This window comes from Pipistrellus kuhlii, unplaced genomic scaffold, assembly GCF_014108245.1.
Source record: "Pipistrellus kuhlii isolate mPipKuh1 unplaced genomic scaffold, mPipKuh1.p scaffold_m20_p_2, whole genome shotgun sequence".
Classification (NCBI taxonomy): Eukaryota; Metazoa; Chordata; class Mammalia; order Chiroptera; family Vespertilionidae; genus Pipistrellus; species Pipistrellus kuhlii.
The window spans coordinates 26,325,486-26,341,388 of NW_023425515.1; the positions used below are offsets into that span (position 1 = coordinate 26,325,486).

General features: G+C 43.2%; 1 protein-coding gene across 1 annotated transcript in view; it reads right to left on the minus strand.

Annotated features, from left to right (window-relative positions):
• Positions 1–1,167: 1,167 nt before the first annotated feature.
• SLC7A14 (solute carrier family 7 member 14) overlaps positions 1,168–15,903 on the minus strand; it is a 94,667-nt gene continuing 79,931 nt past the window's right edge. The window contains exons 6-8 of the mRNA XM_045583666.1: positions 15,556–15,764; positions 12,768–13,645; positions 1,168–1,894 (exon numbers count right to left, since the gene is read on the minus strand). Coding sequence (XP_045439622.1) covers positions 1,572–1,894; positions 12,768–13,645; positions 15,556–15,764 — 1,410 coding nt within the window. The 3' untranslated portion in view covers positions 1,168–1,571. The remainder of the gene's footprint in view (positions 1,895–12,767; positions 13,646–15,555; positions 15,765–15,903) is intronic.

Below are 15,903 nucleotides of genomic sequence, written 5' to 3' on the forward strand. Positions count from 1 at the left end.
GGAAGAATAGATTTAAACATGTGTTGATGTGTTCTGGAAAACTTTTGGCATAACACTAGATCCAGGAGAGAGAGAATAAGGAATTGGCTCTTTTGCCCCATTTTCAGAAGTTCTCACGGAGATTTTAGCTTAACCCAAGCTGTGCCTTCACATGCATGTGTACACATCTCAATGCAGCGTTGGAATCTCTGCCTCCCAAGAGCAGTTAACAGACCCCGAACCTTTCCCTGTTTGCAGATTGTCTCCTCCAGCTAGTTTCAGAGAAATCCCTTCAAGAGCACCTCTTAAGGCCCAAATTTAAACCTCATCAGGTAGCTATTTCTCTGGGCTTCAGTGAAATTGCTCTGGGAAATAACAGGGAGAAAAGTACATGTCTACAAGTGAGCTACCCCAGAAGAATAAGGTTCAGAAGTGAAATGTGATCTCATGGAATGCAATTACCTAAGAAGCTGTGCTTCAACATTTTTGTTTTCAGAGTAGCACTCACCAATCAAATGGTGGCCTATCTTAAAAAAAAAAAAAGAAAAAAAAAGAAGAAAGAAACACGACAGAATTTATAATTTTAGAAATCTGAAATAGAATTTGCAATGTGATCTCAGTGGCTGGGTCACCTCTCCTTGTAAAGATTTTCATCTGATTATAAAACAAACAGCCTCCTTCTTCAAGGCATATTAGTGCCGTGAAATCATGCTCCACCTTTGCCCCCTTCCCTTCTGTCAGCAGGAGCTTAGAGCCCGCTATAAGAGAAGGCTTGGCGAGGAGTTCATTTCTGCCAACACCCCCTGGCCTTCGCTGCAAGAGATGTTATTTAATGTTTTGTGGGCATTTATGTGGAGCTTTGATGGTGCTCCTCACCCCATTACCGGGTCTGCATGGCTGCTGTATGATACATCTGAAGCCTCTGGGGAAATGGTTTCAGTGTCCCTGACTTTTGGGGGACCCTAAAGTTATATGTTGGAGACAGTGAGAATGTTGGTGAATAAAAAGAAGCATGTGTCTTTTCCATGAATTTGTTTTTGTGAGATTTTAGGACAAAATGCTGCTGCTTGCTGAGGAAGTGCCAATGCCACCTGCCCACCCTGGCCTGGGGGAGCTGCCCTCAGCCCGTATGCTGAGCATAGAGTTTTGCCCTTGGGGTCTCAGGTGGTAGAAATGCTGCAGCGAGGAGCTGCAGCCTCAGGGTGGTCCAAGAAGTTTTCTCCTTGCTTCTTGGGGTCTCCATCAGAAGCAAAAATGATTTCAACCAGCAAAGCAAAGGCCTGGGAAACATTTGCTGCCATCAGCTCTGATGGTTGCATCTAAGTTAGAATTTCTTGTAGCTTTTTGTTTAGTTAAAAAAAAAATTTTTTTTTTTCTATAAGGGGACCAGTCAGGGGACTCAGGTTAAACCCTTCAACAGAACTATCCTGAAGAGCAAAAGAAGCAAATGACAGGCTATGACTGGGGACTGGCTTTGGGGAAGGCTGGACTTTGGAAATGAGAGGCAAAACCGTTTTCACCTTCTAGCCCACAGGTTAAGTTACTGAAAACACATCACCGCCATTGCTATGTATTTCTTGTGTTGTTTACTGCTACTCTGGAGAGTAATCTAACTCATCGTTTGCAATCAGGGCCTCCGAGTTCTGTTTGTGTTTGCTTTTGCTCTTCGCTTTGCTACTTGTCCGGGGGTTGGCCGTGGCATCTGACATCTGTTGGTAATAGAAGCCTTTGTCTTCGGACGGCCCGCCCCAGTTCTCCTGGCTCTCGCCCTCGGTGGCATAGGAGAAACCCTCCTCCACAGAGAAAGGGTCATCCACGTCGTAGCTTTGGTACGTGCTCTGGTGCAGGGCCTCCTCGCGGGCGCTGATTTCCAGGGTGCTGTTCCAGATGCCGTACCCAAAGTAAATGAGCATACCTGCAGGAGGGAGAGGCACAGGTGACTGAAAGGCACTGGCAGCTGCTTTGGGATCCATGGGGTGAGGGGGAGATCACTCTCCAGTGCAAGCAGGGCTGGTGGTCCATGTGTTTTCTTTGGTCTACACTGAGTTTTGAAGAGACTGGAATGAAAGGCCATTATAATTGGGAGACTGGACATTAGGCAACCCATATTTATAGCTTCCCCTAGAAAAGTCTGATAACACTGCACCCGTATTCCTGTATGGCTACTTAGGGCTGGAGGTAAGAACCAGCTGACTCCTTACACAAGATGAGGGCTCTCTAGGTCACCCCAGGCCCCACCTCCCCTGTTGACATCCAGCTCACTGCATTCATGTAGGTGCCAGCCAGGAATCCGCATTTTTTTTTTTTTTTAAAAACCTTGGGTTAAATATTTATGGATGAGAAACAGTGTATTCCCAACATTCTCACATTTTGTTAACCCATGCCTCCATCTTTTATTTTGCCACTTAGCAGAATTCATGTCACTCCATGCTTTCCCTTGGCATATTGCACTCACTGGCAGCCCAATACACTACTGCCACACAGAGCTGCCCACGTCCTTCTGTGGCCACTATTATGGCCCTTAGAACAGCTATTGTGTGATTGATTATCTGCACAGAGAGGTCCTATGTTATAGACTCTTCAGAGAACTGGCACTTAGTATCTGTGGAATGAATGAAGGAGGATTCCTAAGAAACATGAAATATCAGTGCAATTCCTTGTTTTGATATCAATCCAAGCAAAGGAAAGAAACTTGTCTCTCTAGTCAATCTGTAGCATTAATATGGGCCAGTGTTTCATTTCTACTAGAATTATCTGATACAAAATCTAAAAATAATTTGAGAGCACCATTTTCTATCTCGAAAACTGAGAACTATAGCCATGGGAGGCCATAGAGCATGATGACTAAGAGTGTGAGCTGTGGGTTCCAATCCTGCCTCCACCACTATTCACTGTGTAATTACGGTACTTAGCCTCTTGGTGTCTCAGTTTTATCTTCTGTAAACCATGAGAGCATTGTACCTATAATATAGGGTTGCTGTGGGAATGAGACCAATTAAGCCATCGTTTTCAACAGTGTCTGCACCTGAGAGCCACCTGGGAAGTTTTGAACCACTCTGATATCTAAGCCCCACTGATACTTGAGCTGCAGTGTGACCCAAGCATAGGTGTAGTTTTTAAAGCTTCACAGGTGATTCCAATGGTCAGACACGTCTGAGAACCCCTGAGATCAGGAACATAGAACTCCCGATGCACGTATTCCACTGCCAACTCTGGCCATATTACGGCCTGCCCATTGCACTGGGGACCTCTTGGTTATGCAACCCCCTTCCAGGCCCCAACACCCTCTTCTGAGTGGTGCTAACCCTGCGGGCATCTGCTGGGCTCTTTGCTTAGAATAGCGAGGTCAAGCCTGCTTTCCGCTCTGGTGCTTGAGAAAATCCTGCTCCCTTTTGAATTTGAAGTGTGTCTATTTAAGCTTGGATTTCTTCTTCCTTGTCTCAAAGCACCCCCCCACCCCCCTACACAACCCCCCATGAAGTCAACTTTTCAGCAGCCAAAGTAAGCAGAGATTTATAGTCCTAATTGGTAATAAATCCTCAAGTTAATCATTTGCAGATGTAGCTCTTACTTTTCAAATAGTGACTTTATTTTTCTGAGCAGGGATTTTTACTTGTCTGAGGGTGGGAGTGGCCATGGGGGGTAGCATTATCCTTATGTAGTAGCATGAGGTGCTAAGTTAAGACCTCTTCTACAATAAAAGGGCCAGTATGCTGCTTCTTGGAAAACGCCTCTGGTGGAAGCATGCTTAAGACCTGAGAATGCATTTCAGAAGACTAAGTAGAATTAGCAGATACCCTCTTCCTCTCACTTAATTTTTCTTTTTTTTCTTTTTTCTTTTTCTTTTCTATATTTTTTTCCTGAATATCCAGGCAGGTGCCAAATCTTGCCTCCTACTCCCATTTTGTATCTATTATATTAGTTCTTTCCTCTCTGATCCCCTTCTCCAACCTTCCTTATTTCCCTCCTGAACTCAATGCCATTTATTCTTTTCCCATAGCCCCTAACTTCTCTGCCGCCCATCACCTCCTACAAGCACTGGTTTGACATCTATTTTGACAGGTCATCCCCTACCTTCTGCAGGTAGGTATTGGGGTGCCAGGTAGGTTGATATTTATGGGTGTGAAGTGCTCATAGGATCATAGATATTCAGAGTCTATAGATCATTCACTTATTTGAATACCTTCATTTTATAGAAGACACAGAGGCTGGGAAAGGCTAAATCATTCCCTTAGGCATTCCCTATGGATCTAGAAAAGGCTCTTTCATGCCCAGTCCTTCACACCTCCTCTACCCTGGGTGGTTTACAGTCTGTGCTTATTGCAGGGACTATTCAGTAAGAGGTTAGGTCTACATTGTTCTTTGGGAGTGGCTGAACCTGGAAGGAACGTGTGTGTGTGTGTGTGTGTGTGTGTGTGTGTGTGTGTGTGTGAGAGAGAGAGAGAGAGAGAGAGAGAGAGAGAGAGAGAGAATATATGTTGACTATGAATACTTTGGGAATACAAACCTGCCACATAAATATTTATGGGCCTTTTAATGTTTGCTCTGAGCCCCCTACAGTTTCAAAGGTGTATCATAACACTCTGCCTTCAGACACACATTTCAAAGATGAGTGCTGTAAACCAAGAAGCAACTGTGCGTGCAGCGTGACGGAATAGCTAGTAGGTATTCTCCAAGTCCTGGCTCTCTGTTTGCCTTTCTCCCTCTTGCCGACCCTCCAGCCAATCCAGGAAGAGTGGTGGGAAGCAGAGAAGGATCAGAGAAAAGAAAAAGTGGTGGGGACAAAGAAACAGAAGGGGACCGATGAAGCGAGGGAGGGCAGAGAGAGAGAAGAGGAGAGGAGAGGAACATGTACCACCATCTGTCGCACATAAACAAAGGCTTTGTGTCGGAGGAGTAAACAGAGCTGCTAAAAGCCTCCTGTGTGGAAGCAGGGGTTTTTGTTCCTGCTCCTTCTCTCACTTGGCTTAGAGAACTGAGCATGAGGTAGTTTCTGAAAAATCTCCGGGCATTCTGGGAATCCTGAATTATCTTAACTAAACTTCACACAACAAGTCTGGGTGCTGAGATCTTATAACGATGCATTTATGTGGCACCTTTATCTCAAGGAGCTCAAAAGATTATACAAATGTTATCTTGTTTAGACTCCTCCTAGCCTGTTTGAGAGAGAGAGAGAGAGAGAGAGAGAGAGAGAGAGAGAGAGAGAGTGTGTGTGTGTGTGTGTGTGGTTATGGTTATGTGCATTTCAGACAGGAAACTGGGCACAGGACAGAGAAAGAATTGTCCATAGCAACACAGTTAGTGTCAGACTGTGAATCCTCTGGGTCTCTCCAGGCCCAAATCCAGGGTGCTTCCATCTACTAGGGATGGCTATGAAGTGCAGACTGGCTGAAAAAGTTTCTGCTTAACTTTTTATTTTGAAGGTTTTTTTTTGAACATATGCAAAAGTGGAGGGAAAAGCTTTCCTGATTCCTTCTCTTTAGATTATTTTGAAACAAATCCTTTTCATCTCCTTTAAAAATTTAACTTTGTATCATTACATATTTAAAAACTAATAAAAAAAAAGAGAGAACTCATGGTCATGGACAATAGTGAGGGGGATGGGTGGGTGGAGGTGGAAGAGGGAATAGAGGAAATAAATGGTGATGGAAAAACTAAAATCAATAAAAACTAATAATTTTTAATATCATCTGATATCTACTAGTAATAATTTCCCTGAATTATTACATGCGTGGGGTAAACTCTTCGCCTTATGAGACTATTTACTTTTTTTTCAGTGATGCTGTCATCGTGTGAAATAGTTTTGGGCACTGCTGTTTAGATTGTCACTGGTACTGGCATTATATTCTTTTGTAAACACTTAAAGATGGCAAGGTCTTATTTTTGCGAGTGGATTTGGTTTTAACAAAAGCCTGAAGTCATTTGGAATCAAGCCTCCAGAATATGATGGATAATTGAGAAATACTATTATTTATTCTATTTGCATATTTAATTCTGCCATTCCTTAAAAACTTTGATCCATTGCTTTGTAGTTATATATCTTAAATCTGTAATAAATGAAAGGCAGGTGTGATGTTGAAAATCAGAAGGGAATCAATATTTATGCTTCAGTACAACAAAACATAATAAAAAACCCAAAACAACAAAAAATGGGCCCTGGAGGCTTCCCTGTGGGACAGGAGTGATGGGTCCTGGTGGGAGGGACACTCAAAGCGGAGAGTAGTTAGCAGCAGAAGCGGTTCAGTATTTCAACAACAGACATGGCTGTGCTGGAGCACTCGGGCTGCATGCCAGCTCTGGTCAAAGGTAATGGCTGTGAGTCCCGCGAAAGGCTGTTTGCAGTGAAGGGCGCTATTCAAAGGAAGGCTTTGGCTTTTTTTCAGACAGAGTTTCCTGGTGGAAAACGTGTCCGTGAGAAGTTAGTGCTAGATGGAGGAAGAACCTTGCCTTCAGCAATTGAATAGGCTTTCTTTATGTCGTAGAACATTCTGTGATCATTAAGCCCTTTATAAAAAAGCATTTTCTTGTCCATCACCCCCCGAGAAGCTAGAACTCCATAATCCAGCAGTGATCAAAACTGCACCGGAGCTCACATCTCTTGAATCCAGAGGGGGCACTGTTCCCATCCCACCTGAATGCCTTGGGAAGGTTTAGAAATGCCAAGCCTGCCTTCAGATGCCGGGGCACCTCAGTATGAGCAGCCAACACACCTCCGTGCTCTGCTTGTGCCGATCTGCTCTGTGATAATTCAGCAAGTGACCCCAAATCTACAAGTGAGAGAGGTGGGAGGAAGGGTCCTCTGGATCATCTGGGAGAAAAACCTAGAACAACAGCTTAACTCCGAAAAGAGACCGGGGGAGCTGCAGATGGGTAACAGCAGGTTTCCAATTCTGCAGGCACAAACTCTGGCTGGGGAGCAGGTCCCTGCCCTCTGGAGTCCCCCAGGGGCTGCCTCCTCTGCTCAGAGCTCCATGTCAGGGCGGGTGGGGTGGGCCACCTGACCTCGGCTGGGTGGAGTGCCTCTTCCTGGGGAGCACTTTCCATCAGGAAGCCCTGCCCACCGCAGATAACTGGGGCACTTTGTTTTCCCCGGAGGCTTTTTTATTTTTATTACTCTGGGATCAACTTTCCAAACACATTTGCCAACCCAACGCAGCAATGAAGACTGGATGGTACTGAGGTGTCCTCCCATCCAGCACAGTCTCCATCAGCTCCCATGCTGCTGTTTCACACCATGACATGTCCTGTGGACTGTAACAGCAGTAAGGTTTACTATGGAGTGGCCAGGAAGAGCAGGCTTAGGACGGAAAGGTTCTCTCCTTGGCCCTGAAACGAATCTAAACTGGCACAAAGCCACATTACTTTAGGTCTCAGTTTCCCACCTGCAAAACGGAGCTGGGGACCCTTATTTTATTTGAAGGGTATAATGGCCATGAGACAGAATGCATTTTGTTAAAAAATGTCTTTTAAAAAATGTAATGACCCAAGCCAGCAGTTCTACTTCTAACTCAACAGAAACCCAAGGGAAATGTGTCCATGTGACCACCAAATGCATGTACAGAAGTGTTCATAGAGGTTCTATTCCTAATAGCCCCTAACCAGAAACATGCTAAATGTCCATGGACACTATGGATAAATCCCTTGTGGTATATTTCCACAGAGCAAGGCTAGAAGGCAAGGAGAATGAACACACTAAGACTATAGGCAACAACGTAAATGAATCTCACACATACACATAATGCTGAGGGGAGGAAGCCCAGCCTCCACTCTTTCATGGCTCTAATCTGTTCCAGGTGCACTGCACATGCTCACAACAGGGCCTTCCATCTCAGTGATGGCCCTTTCTACCTTCATTCTCAGGTGCCTCCGGGTTCATCACCCTGCCCCTTACTTTCCATGTGTCTCCCTGTCCTGCACAGCACCTCTGCCAGCAGGCATATTTGACTATAGCAGGATCCACCGCCATACTCCCTCCTTCTTGGAATCCCACTGACCCTGTTCCCATCCTCAGCCTGGCCTTCACGATTTTTCTTATTCTTCTGATGTTGAAGGTGCCAGTGGTTTTCTCCTCTGTCTACAAGGAGAATTTCAAATTTATGTATGGAACAGCCATAGGAATTTGTTTATTTCAGTGCCCTCTCAATTCCCAATTCATGGCCCTCTTCTTTTCTTCCTATTCCCCTCATCACCATGGCTGTTATCGCCAATTTCCAGTAAGATTTCAGATGATAGCTCAAAGACCATAGGTGGCGTCTTATCTTTGAAATATTTATGTCTTAGTACAGGATATATGGGCCCCATTGTCCAAATCACAAGTTCTATCTGCTCTCTACATCTATAGGCAAGAATTTGTTTTCCTCAGAAGGACTGAAAACATTTCAGATGAAAACTTGGCAATTTTCAAGGTAAGGGAGCCCACAAGCTGGTCTAACAGATAGTTGATTCATAATAATGGCCCGTGGGGAACAGTTGACCTGAAGGATAACCTTGAAAACCCCATTGCACAGTGCTCTCACTGGTCCCTCCTACGTTCATCCTTGAGACTCTGCCCAACTCCTTGAAGTGGTCTTCACAAAACTGGATCAGCTAAAAGAAAAGGAGAATGAAGGCTGCTTTGTGCTCATTTTGTTGGGATTATTGACCATTTGCTGTTGGGTTACTTCTCTTTCCTGAAGAAAAGAAACAAGTGCTGGGTAATCTTGTTGGGACTTGTGCTTCATTTAACTCTATGAGTCGTGTCTTCTGAAGGTCAAAGCTTAGAAAAACATTGTGACAAAATGCTGTATTAAGATTCATTTATAGAGGGTTGGGTAAAAAATGTATCAGGAAGATTTTCAAGTTATGACTCAGCCCAAACCTTTAAAAAATACCTGATGTTTCATAAGAAGATCTATTTAAAAAGATCTCTACTGTTCTCCCCAGGAAAGCTATATTATGAATAGAGAATAAGAGAAAAAAATCTGGCATTTTTTGAGACTTAGAGGTTTAGAGGTGGGGTATTTATTCTATAATATCATTAAAGACTTTATAAGCCAATTTGGTGTTGTGGGATGGATATATTTTACAAAGGCAAACATTTATTTTGAAAAACAGAGAGTTTTATAATTAAGTAATCTGCCTTGCTTGCTAATATCTTCTTATCCTTCTCTTTAGATGAGTGGCTCTCAAATTTGAGCATACATCAAAATCACATGGGGGGCTGGTTAAAACCTAAATTGCCCTTGAAGATTCTATTTTGGTGGTGATAGGGTTCAAAACTGCATTTCTAACTAGTTCCCAGGTGATGCTGACGCTGCTGGTCAAGGGCACACTTTAAGAACTACGTTCATTTTAAACATGGCTGCACATTAAAATGACATGCACACAAAAAAATACCCCCAGAATTGGCCATATCAGACCAACTGAATCAGAAAATCTCTGTGGCGAGATCCTGAGTGTAGAATGTTTTAGAAACAATTCAGGTGATTCTATCTTTGTTCTAGGAGAAGCTAACTAGTACAACAGCCTTCAAAGATCACCATGCCAAAGCAGTTAGAGCTCACAGCTGGGTGCTTGCTGACCTGTGGGCTCCTGTGCCCCGTCTGGCTGGCCCCAGGCTGCAGGGTGGCATCCTCCCCTGTCAGGGAGTATCGGTTTCTGGAGCGAGCTTGAAGTTTGTGCTATCAGCAAAACTTTATTACAAAAGGCTCTCTGGGAGTTTTCTTTTGATAACTGGGAGGGCAGCCTGAGTCAGAACAGGTTCACGCTGTACTTTGGCATGTGATAGCTAGTCTAGGGGACAATGAATCACTTCAGCTTTTGAAAAGAAAGGCAGGAAAGAAATAATTCTCATTGCTTTCCCCAATATTTTCTTATTTAAGCTCCAAACAGCCACCACACCAATGCTAGTAAATTATCTGCATTTTTACAGACGAGTAACCTATAACTTGAGGCCCAAAGGAGTTAAACAATCTTCCCAAGGTCACAAGACAAAGGTGGCAGAGTTGTGATTTGAATCTAGGGATGTTTGCTCTAAAGACACGGGTTGCTTCCACCTCACCAACTTCGAAAAGTGCCTTTTGGGTTTCAGAGACCATAGATACCATGTAGAATCAGCTACTTAATTTGCGGATCCCAGTGCGAAATGAAACCATGGCACTCCTTGTTAAAAAAAAATTGTTAAGAATTCAAGAAGGTAGCAGAGCATTCAACCAAGTGTCGGGTCCTGTGTGACTGCAGTGTTCGTACGCCCCGGAACCCAGCCCTGCCTGATGTTATGTGTTGATCCACATAAATTACATATCAGACTTTCTGATCCAATAAAAAGGTCTGCTCAGAGGCCCCTGGTAGGGCGAGCCCCAGATCTGAGCATGGAGATGTTGGATTGTAGTGATAGCCCTTCAATTAACTTCCTGTTGACCTTGATCATGTAATTTAAACTCTTGGAGATTCAGTTTACTCATCTGTGAAATTGAGACAGGGACAAGTGGGGAGGCGGTGGACTTTATCAGTGTTTTTCAAACTTTAGGTATTTATATATCATATTTTTAGTGTAGTGGCTATGATCATGGACTCTGGGCCCACACTATCTGAGTTCTAATTTTGACTTTGATAGTGTGTGTGACCTCATCCAGGTACCTCAGTTTCCTCATCTCTAAAATGGATATTTCTGTGATGATTAAATAAGTTAATATAAGTAAAGCCCTCACAATAATGACTATGTGATAAGTGTTATATATGTTAATTATTGTTATGAATCATCTAGCACTGGTACTATTTATTACTAATGGTTTTCTTAATTTGATCCCCTTTTTAAATTAAAAAATAATTACCAGATTTATGTGAGTATGTCTATTTCTTCTAGAATGTGAAAATGTATAGTAACTATAAAAAGTTTACCCATACACTCTCTAAAATCAGCCCAAATATTACCAATGGAATAGTCACCCCACTGTGGGTAACATTGTTAATCAGCTTAACAATAACCCACAACCTTCGGACCAACTCCACTGTGGGTAACATTGATCTAGAAAAGTGAAGGCCCCTTCCAGCTTTAATAGTCTAGTAATGATTTAGTAAGTCCATGTAACTTTGTGTCTATATCTTCATTCATTTCACAAATATATAATTAAAATATTTTTACCCACTTCAGCCACTCTACCCATGGTAAGATCTTTCCATTGCTTAGCTACATGTCCCAGTGGAAAAATGTTTAAACAGAGAAGAGAGATTGTGAGTGAATCATATAAATGGTTAAAACTTTGACAAGTTAGTGCTCTTGTCCTCTGGAAAAATCCCTCTAATGTCCAACAAGGGATGAGACATAGAAGACTAGAAAATTGAAACAAAATGCTTATGGGAAGGTACAGAATGTCCTTCAGAGGAGAAGAATCTGCTGGAAGACATGTGCTTTCATTTGAGTACCATGCCCATCTCTCCCCCACAACCACCACTTCCCTCTATCTAAACCTTACCTTATAGTTCTAATTCTACCTCCTCAAAGTTCTTTCCGGCTATTGTGATAGGAAGTTTCTTTGTTTCTCATATAATGAGTGCTTTATAATAATAGAGAAGTATTTATTAAGCATCTACTCTGTTCCAGGCACAGAGGCTGTAATATTAAACACCTATATCCCTGGCCTCAAGGAGTGGATTGTTTACTAATCCATGAGTCTCTATACTGTCTTGACTAGACTGGTTGATTCATGCAGATTTGTCTATCCTCTCCTTAAGGCAGGAGTTACTTATTCTATTGCTTTTTTATTCCTCAAAGTACCTAAGGGTCCTTCTTAACTAAGTATTTGTTAACAGAGAATCTAGGGTTACCAAGTTGTATAGGGAACATAAAAACAGTGACTAAAGAACTTTAAAATTAGTCTTCACTTAAACATCCCTCTCAGGTTACTATTAGTACCACTCCCTAGCCATCTCATAAAATCAGTGATTGTTAGATATGATAAACATCTATTGTGAATATAATATAAATAGATCACAAAGGAAAATTAGAAATCTTGGGGAAGGTACGAAACTTCTTGAAGGCAATGAAAGTGAGCTTAGAGAGAGCAACTCTATTCATACCCAAAGCTGTGAACAACTGAGGACCTGACAGAGTCATCAACAGAAGTTATCAACAGAAGAAGGATGATGATGTGATGGGTACTTCCCAAGAGAATGATTGGAATATCAAAGGATAAGAAAGGATCTTGTGGGGGGGGGGGGGGGATAAAGGGATAAAGGGGGGAATGAAAAACTCTTGAATAGTTTATGAAAATCAATATGAATTTAGGGGTGTTAAATGGTGCCATAATGCAATTTTATCAGGTAAAAATTATTCCAAAAATCCATACTTAATTTATACTTTGCTCATTAAAAAAATATGGCATGGTTCCTATTTTAATTTAATTTTGTCAAATACTTTTTTCCCCTCATAATTTTCAGTTTCTAAGATAGGATACCAATCAACTTTTCCCACCCTCACTTTTATAATGCTGTTTCCCCCTCTTTTTATGTGGATTCATTTAAAGTGGACTTTTTAAGGTATTAATTATCTATAAGAAGACTGTCCAGTAATAGTATTCATGGAAGTGATGGATTCATCAGCATCATTCTTCAGAACCAACGACCAAGACCATAGGAGGAAGAAAGGATATAACTGACTCTCTTGACTCTAATGCAGAAAGCAAGAGTCCAAAGAACCAGCCAGATTTTTCTTGGAATGGTAATACCTAGTCCAGCAAGAAGGTAATTTTGGGTTAAGCTATTCAATGCCTTAAAATGGCACTCTCAAGGCTCCAAAGGAAGTTGCTTACCCACAAAGCACCAGACAGCAAACCGGATCCATGTGATGGTGGAGAGCTTTAGCATGAGATAGATGTTCACCAGCATGGCAAAGGCAGGCACAAAGGGGAGGCAGGGGGCCATATAGGGCAGCTTCTTGGGGTTCTCTGGCTGCTGCAGGATCACAAACACCAGGGCACTAATCAGCAGCACCATCAGAACAACCAGAAGGATGGCCCACCAGCTCTGCTCTGAGATGTAGTCAGAACCAAAAATGATGAAGGAGCAGAAGATGAACATGAGGATGAAGAGCAGGAGCACGCAGATGGTCACTGTGTGCCCTGTAGCTGCTGTGGGCCGGTCCATTTTGCCAGGAAGGCCCAACCGGATCCTCATGGTGTAGTAACGGGGCCCGATCAGCTTTTTTAACTTGATGAGATAAATGTTCTCAGATTCGTCAGCTTCTATGCCTGTGGTCATGTCCACAGTGCCATAGTTGGGGTGGTTGACATTGTAGGTTGACTTGTCTGATTTCCCTATGAGCATCTCATTGTCTCCCAAGGATGGTAAGTTCTTGGCCCCACATGGGTTGGTGGCAGGGCCAGAAAACTCTTCCCCTTCACTCACAGGAGAACATACTTCCTTCTCACCGTCAGCCAGGATGCCCTCCTTTTTCTTTGTGTGCTCCTCAGACAGGAACTTGACAAAACCATCAATGTCACTCTCTGGCTGGTATCGAAGGAGCAAGACACAGACAGAGACCAAGGTGTACGCAAGGAGTGTGCCGATGGACATCATCTCTATCAGATCTCTCAGGCTGACTAATAGCGAGAGGAGAGCTGCCAGGAACCCCGACACGATGCAGGCCACCACTGGTGTCTCGGTGTAGGAGCTCACATGAGCTAGAAACCTGGAAAGTTAACGAAGCACAGGGTTAACATGGCTTCAGATGATGATTGACTCTAACATGACTTAATTCCTCTTGGTCCAGCCCCTCCAATTGGCTTACGGATTCACTGCTTTAAATACAGCTATGCTTCTGATCCTAGGATTTTGTTCCTGGAATACAATTTAAAAATAGTTTACTTTAATTCCTAGGTGTTGAGACAAACTTTTTATTAAAGTTCCTAGTCTATTATGTGATGTGAAGAGTTGACTGAATCTTAAATCTAGGAGGTATTTAGAAAACTAAATTGAAATCCTGCTAGGAAGAAGTGATAGTAGAAGTCATACACCTACTAGATAAGATAAATATTTGGGGGTCCTCTGGACCTGTGCAACCCAAAGTATGGTCCATGTGTCAGTAACACCAGCATTCTCTTGTAGCGTGTGAGAAATACATATTTTCAGGTTTCACCTGACACCTACCACATCAGAATCTCTGGGAGCGGGGCTCAACAAACTATACATTAAAAAAAGAACTTCCAGAATCTGACTTATGCCAAACTTTGAGACACACAGCTTTATAACAAAAGTATAAGAAGTAATCTGGTAAAATAGTACAATAATTAGGAACCAGTACTCATTAATGCAGGCTAAATTCATCCAGTTACCAGCTGAAGACCAACACGAGTGATTGAATGCTTCTTTAGCAGTTTCTGTGGACCTTAATTAGGTTCCTGTTCTCTTCATGATCCTCCCCATTCCTGCCTCTTTTACTCTTCCCTTATTTTCAGGATTCACACAGGACAATAAACCATTCTTGGAGCCCCAGTGTCTTTCCTTTTAATTTTCTTTGACAGAAGAAAAACCTTGTGGATGTGTGTAGTTGTCACCCCCCTACCTTGGTGAGATTCTCCCTGATTTGTCCAGCTTTCCTAATATAGCAGCGCAAACCTGGTGATGATTTCAGGGGATAGACTGAGGAACTGGAGCAGAAGGTGACAGCCAAGGGCAGAGATAAAGTCCCTGAGTTTGTTCCCTCTGCACCCAAGGGATCCTGGTCTCCAGGGCTTACACCTTGCTTTGTGCACTGGAAGGAATGCCTTCCCTGCAAGCCCCTCCCATGGTGGACATTGGGAACCAAGAGATGGGGCCACATACCTCTGTGCTGGGGGCAGACAAACCACTTCATGTTCATGATAGGGAGCTGGAAATGTCACTATATTGGTGTGGTTAAAAGTCTGGTCTTTGGAGTTAGGCCAATCTTGGGTTCAAATCCTGACCCCCCCCCCCCCCCCCCAGAAGCTGAGGGACCTGAGGCAAGGATTTTTGCCTCTCTGAGAATACTCACCTAGTTCACTCATCTGCAAAATAGAGTTATTGTGATGACTAAATAGAATTATTGTGATGACTTAAAGGTATACTGTATATAAAGCATCTGGAATGCACAAATATTCAATGAATGGTAGCTATTTGTTTTTACTATTATTAGGTTCAGTTAATAGGGTATTATTCTCTTTTTGAGGAAAACTTTGAACTTTTTCAACTTCAGAGGGGCTGTACAGACAGGGTCAGGTACCAGGCCTCAATATGAGGGCAGGCCTAAGGTGTCCCAGGATGGGTTCTCCCTTCTGGAGGCCACTCAGTATCACAGTTTGGCACTCACCATCTTTACAAAGGGATACACAATGTCAAACAGGAGAGGGAGCAGATAGAGGAACAGATCAGTTTGTGCTGGATTGAGGGACCCAGAGTCAAATAGAGGAGCTGTTTCAGGGCGTAAGCTCTTTCAACTCAAATTCTCTGCCAGGATGTGACAAGTTCCACTGTCTATGTGACAGGCACTCACATCAAAGCTGCAGTCAGGCTGACAGCAGTGACATTCTCCCTGTACAGGCATGACATAACAGAATTAATTCCACAGAGCATAAACCTTACCTGAAAAGGAGCCCATCACCAGCCATGGCATAAATGACCCTTGGCATTGGGAAGAGGGAGCCCAGCAAGCTGACCGTCAGTCCTGCAACTGACCCAATGGCCACAATGAATTTTGCAGCATAGAACCCATGAACCACAAACATCTCCATGAGCGGGGATTCCGTGTCAATGGCATAATAGGGCACCATCAGAGTTAAGATCATGCTCACCTGTTGAAACAAGAGAAAACATGGCTGGAGGTAGAGGGGACTGACAGCATGGATGAATAACCCACAGGAGAGAAAGTCAGAGGACCCAGGGTCAGAGGGCTGCAAGGCAGTTTGGACCTGCCATTTCTTGGCAACATAA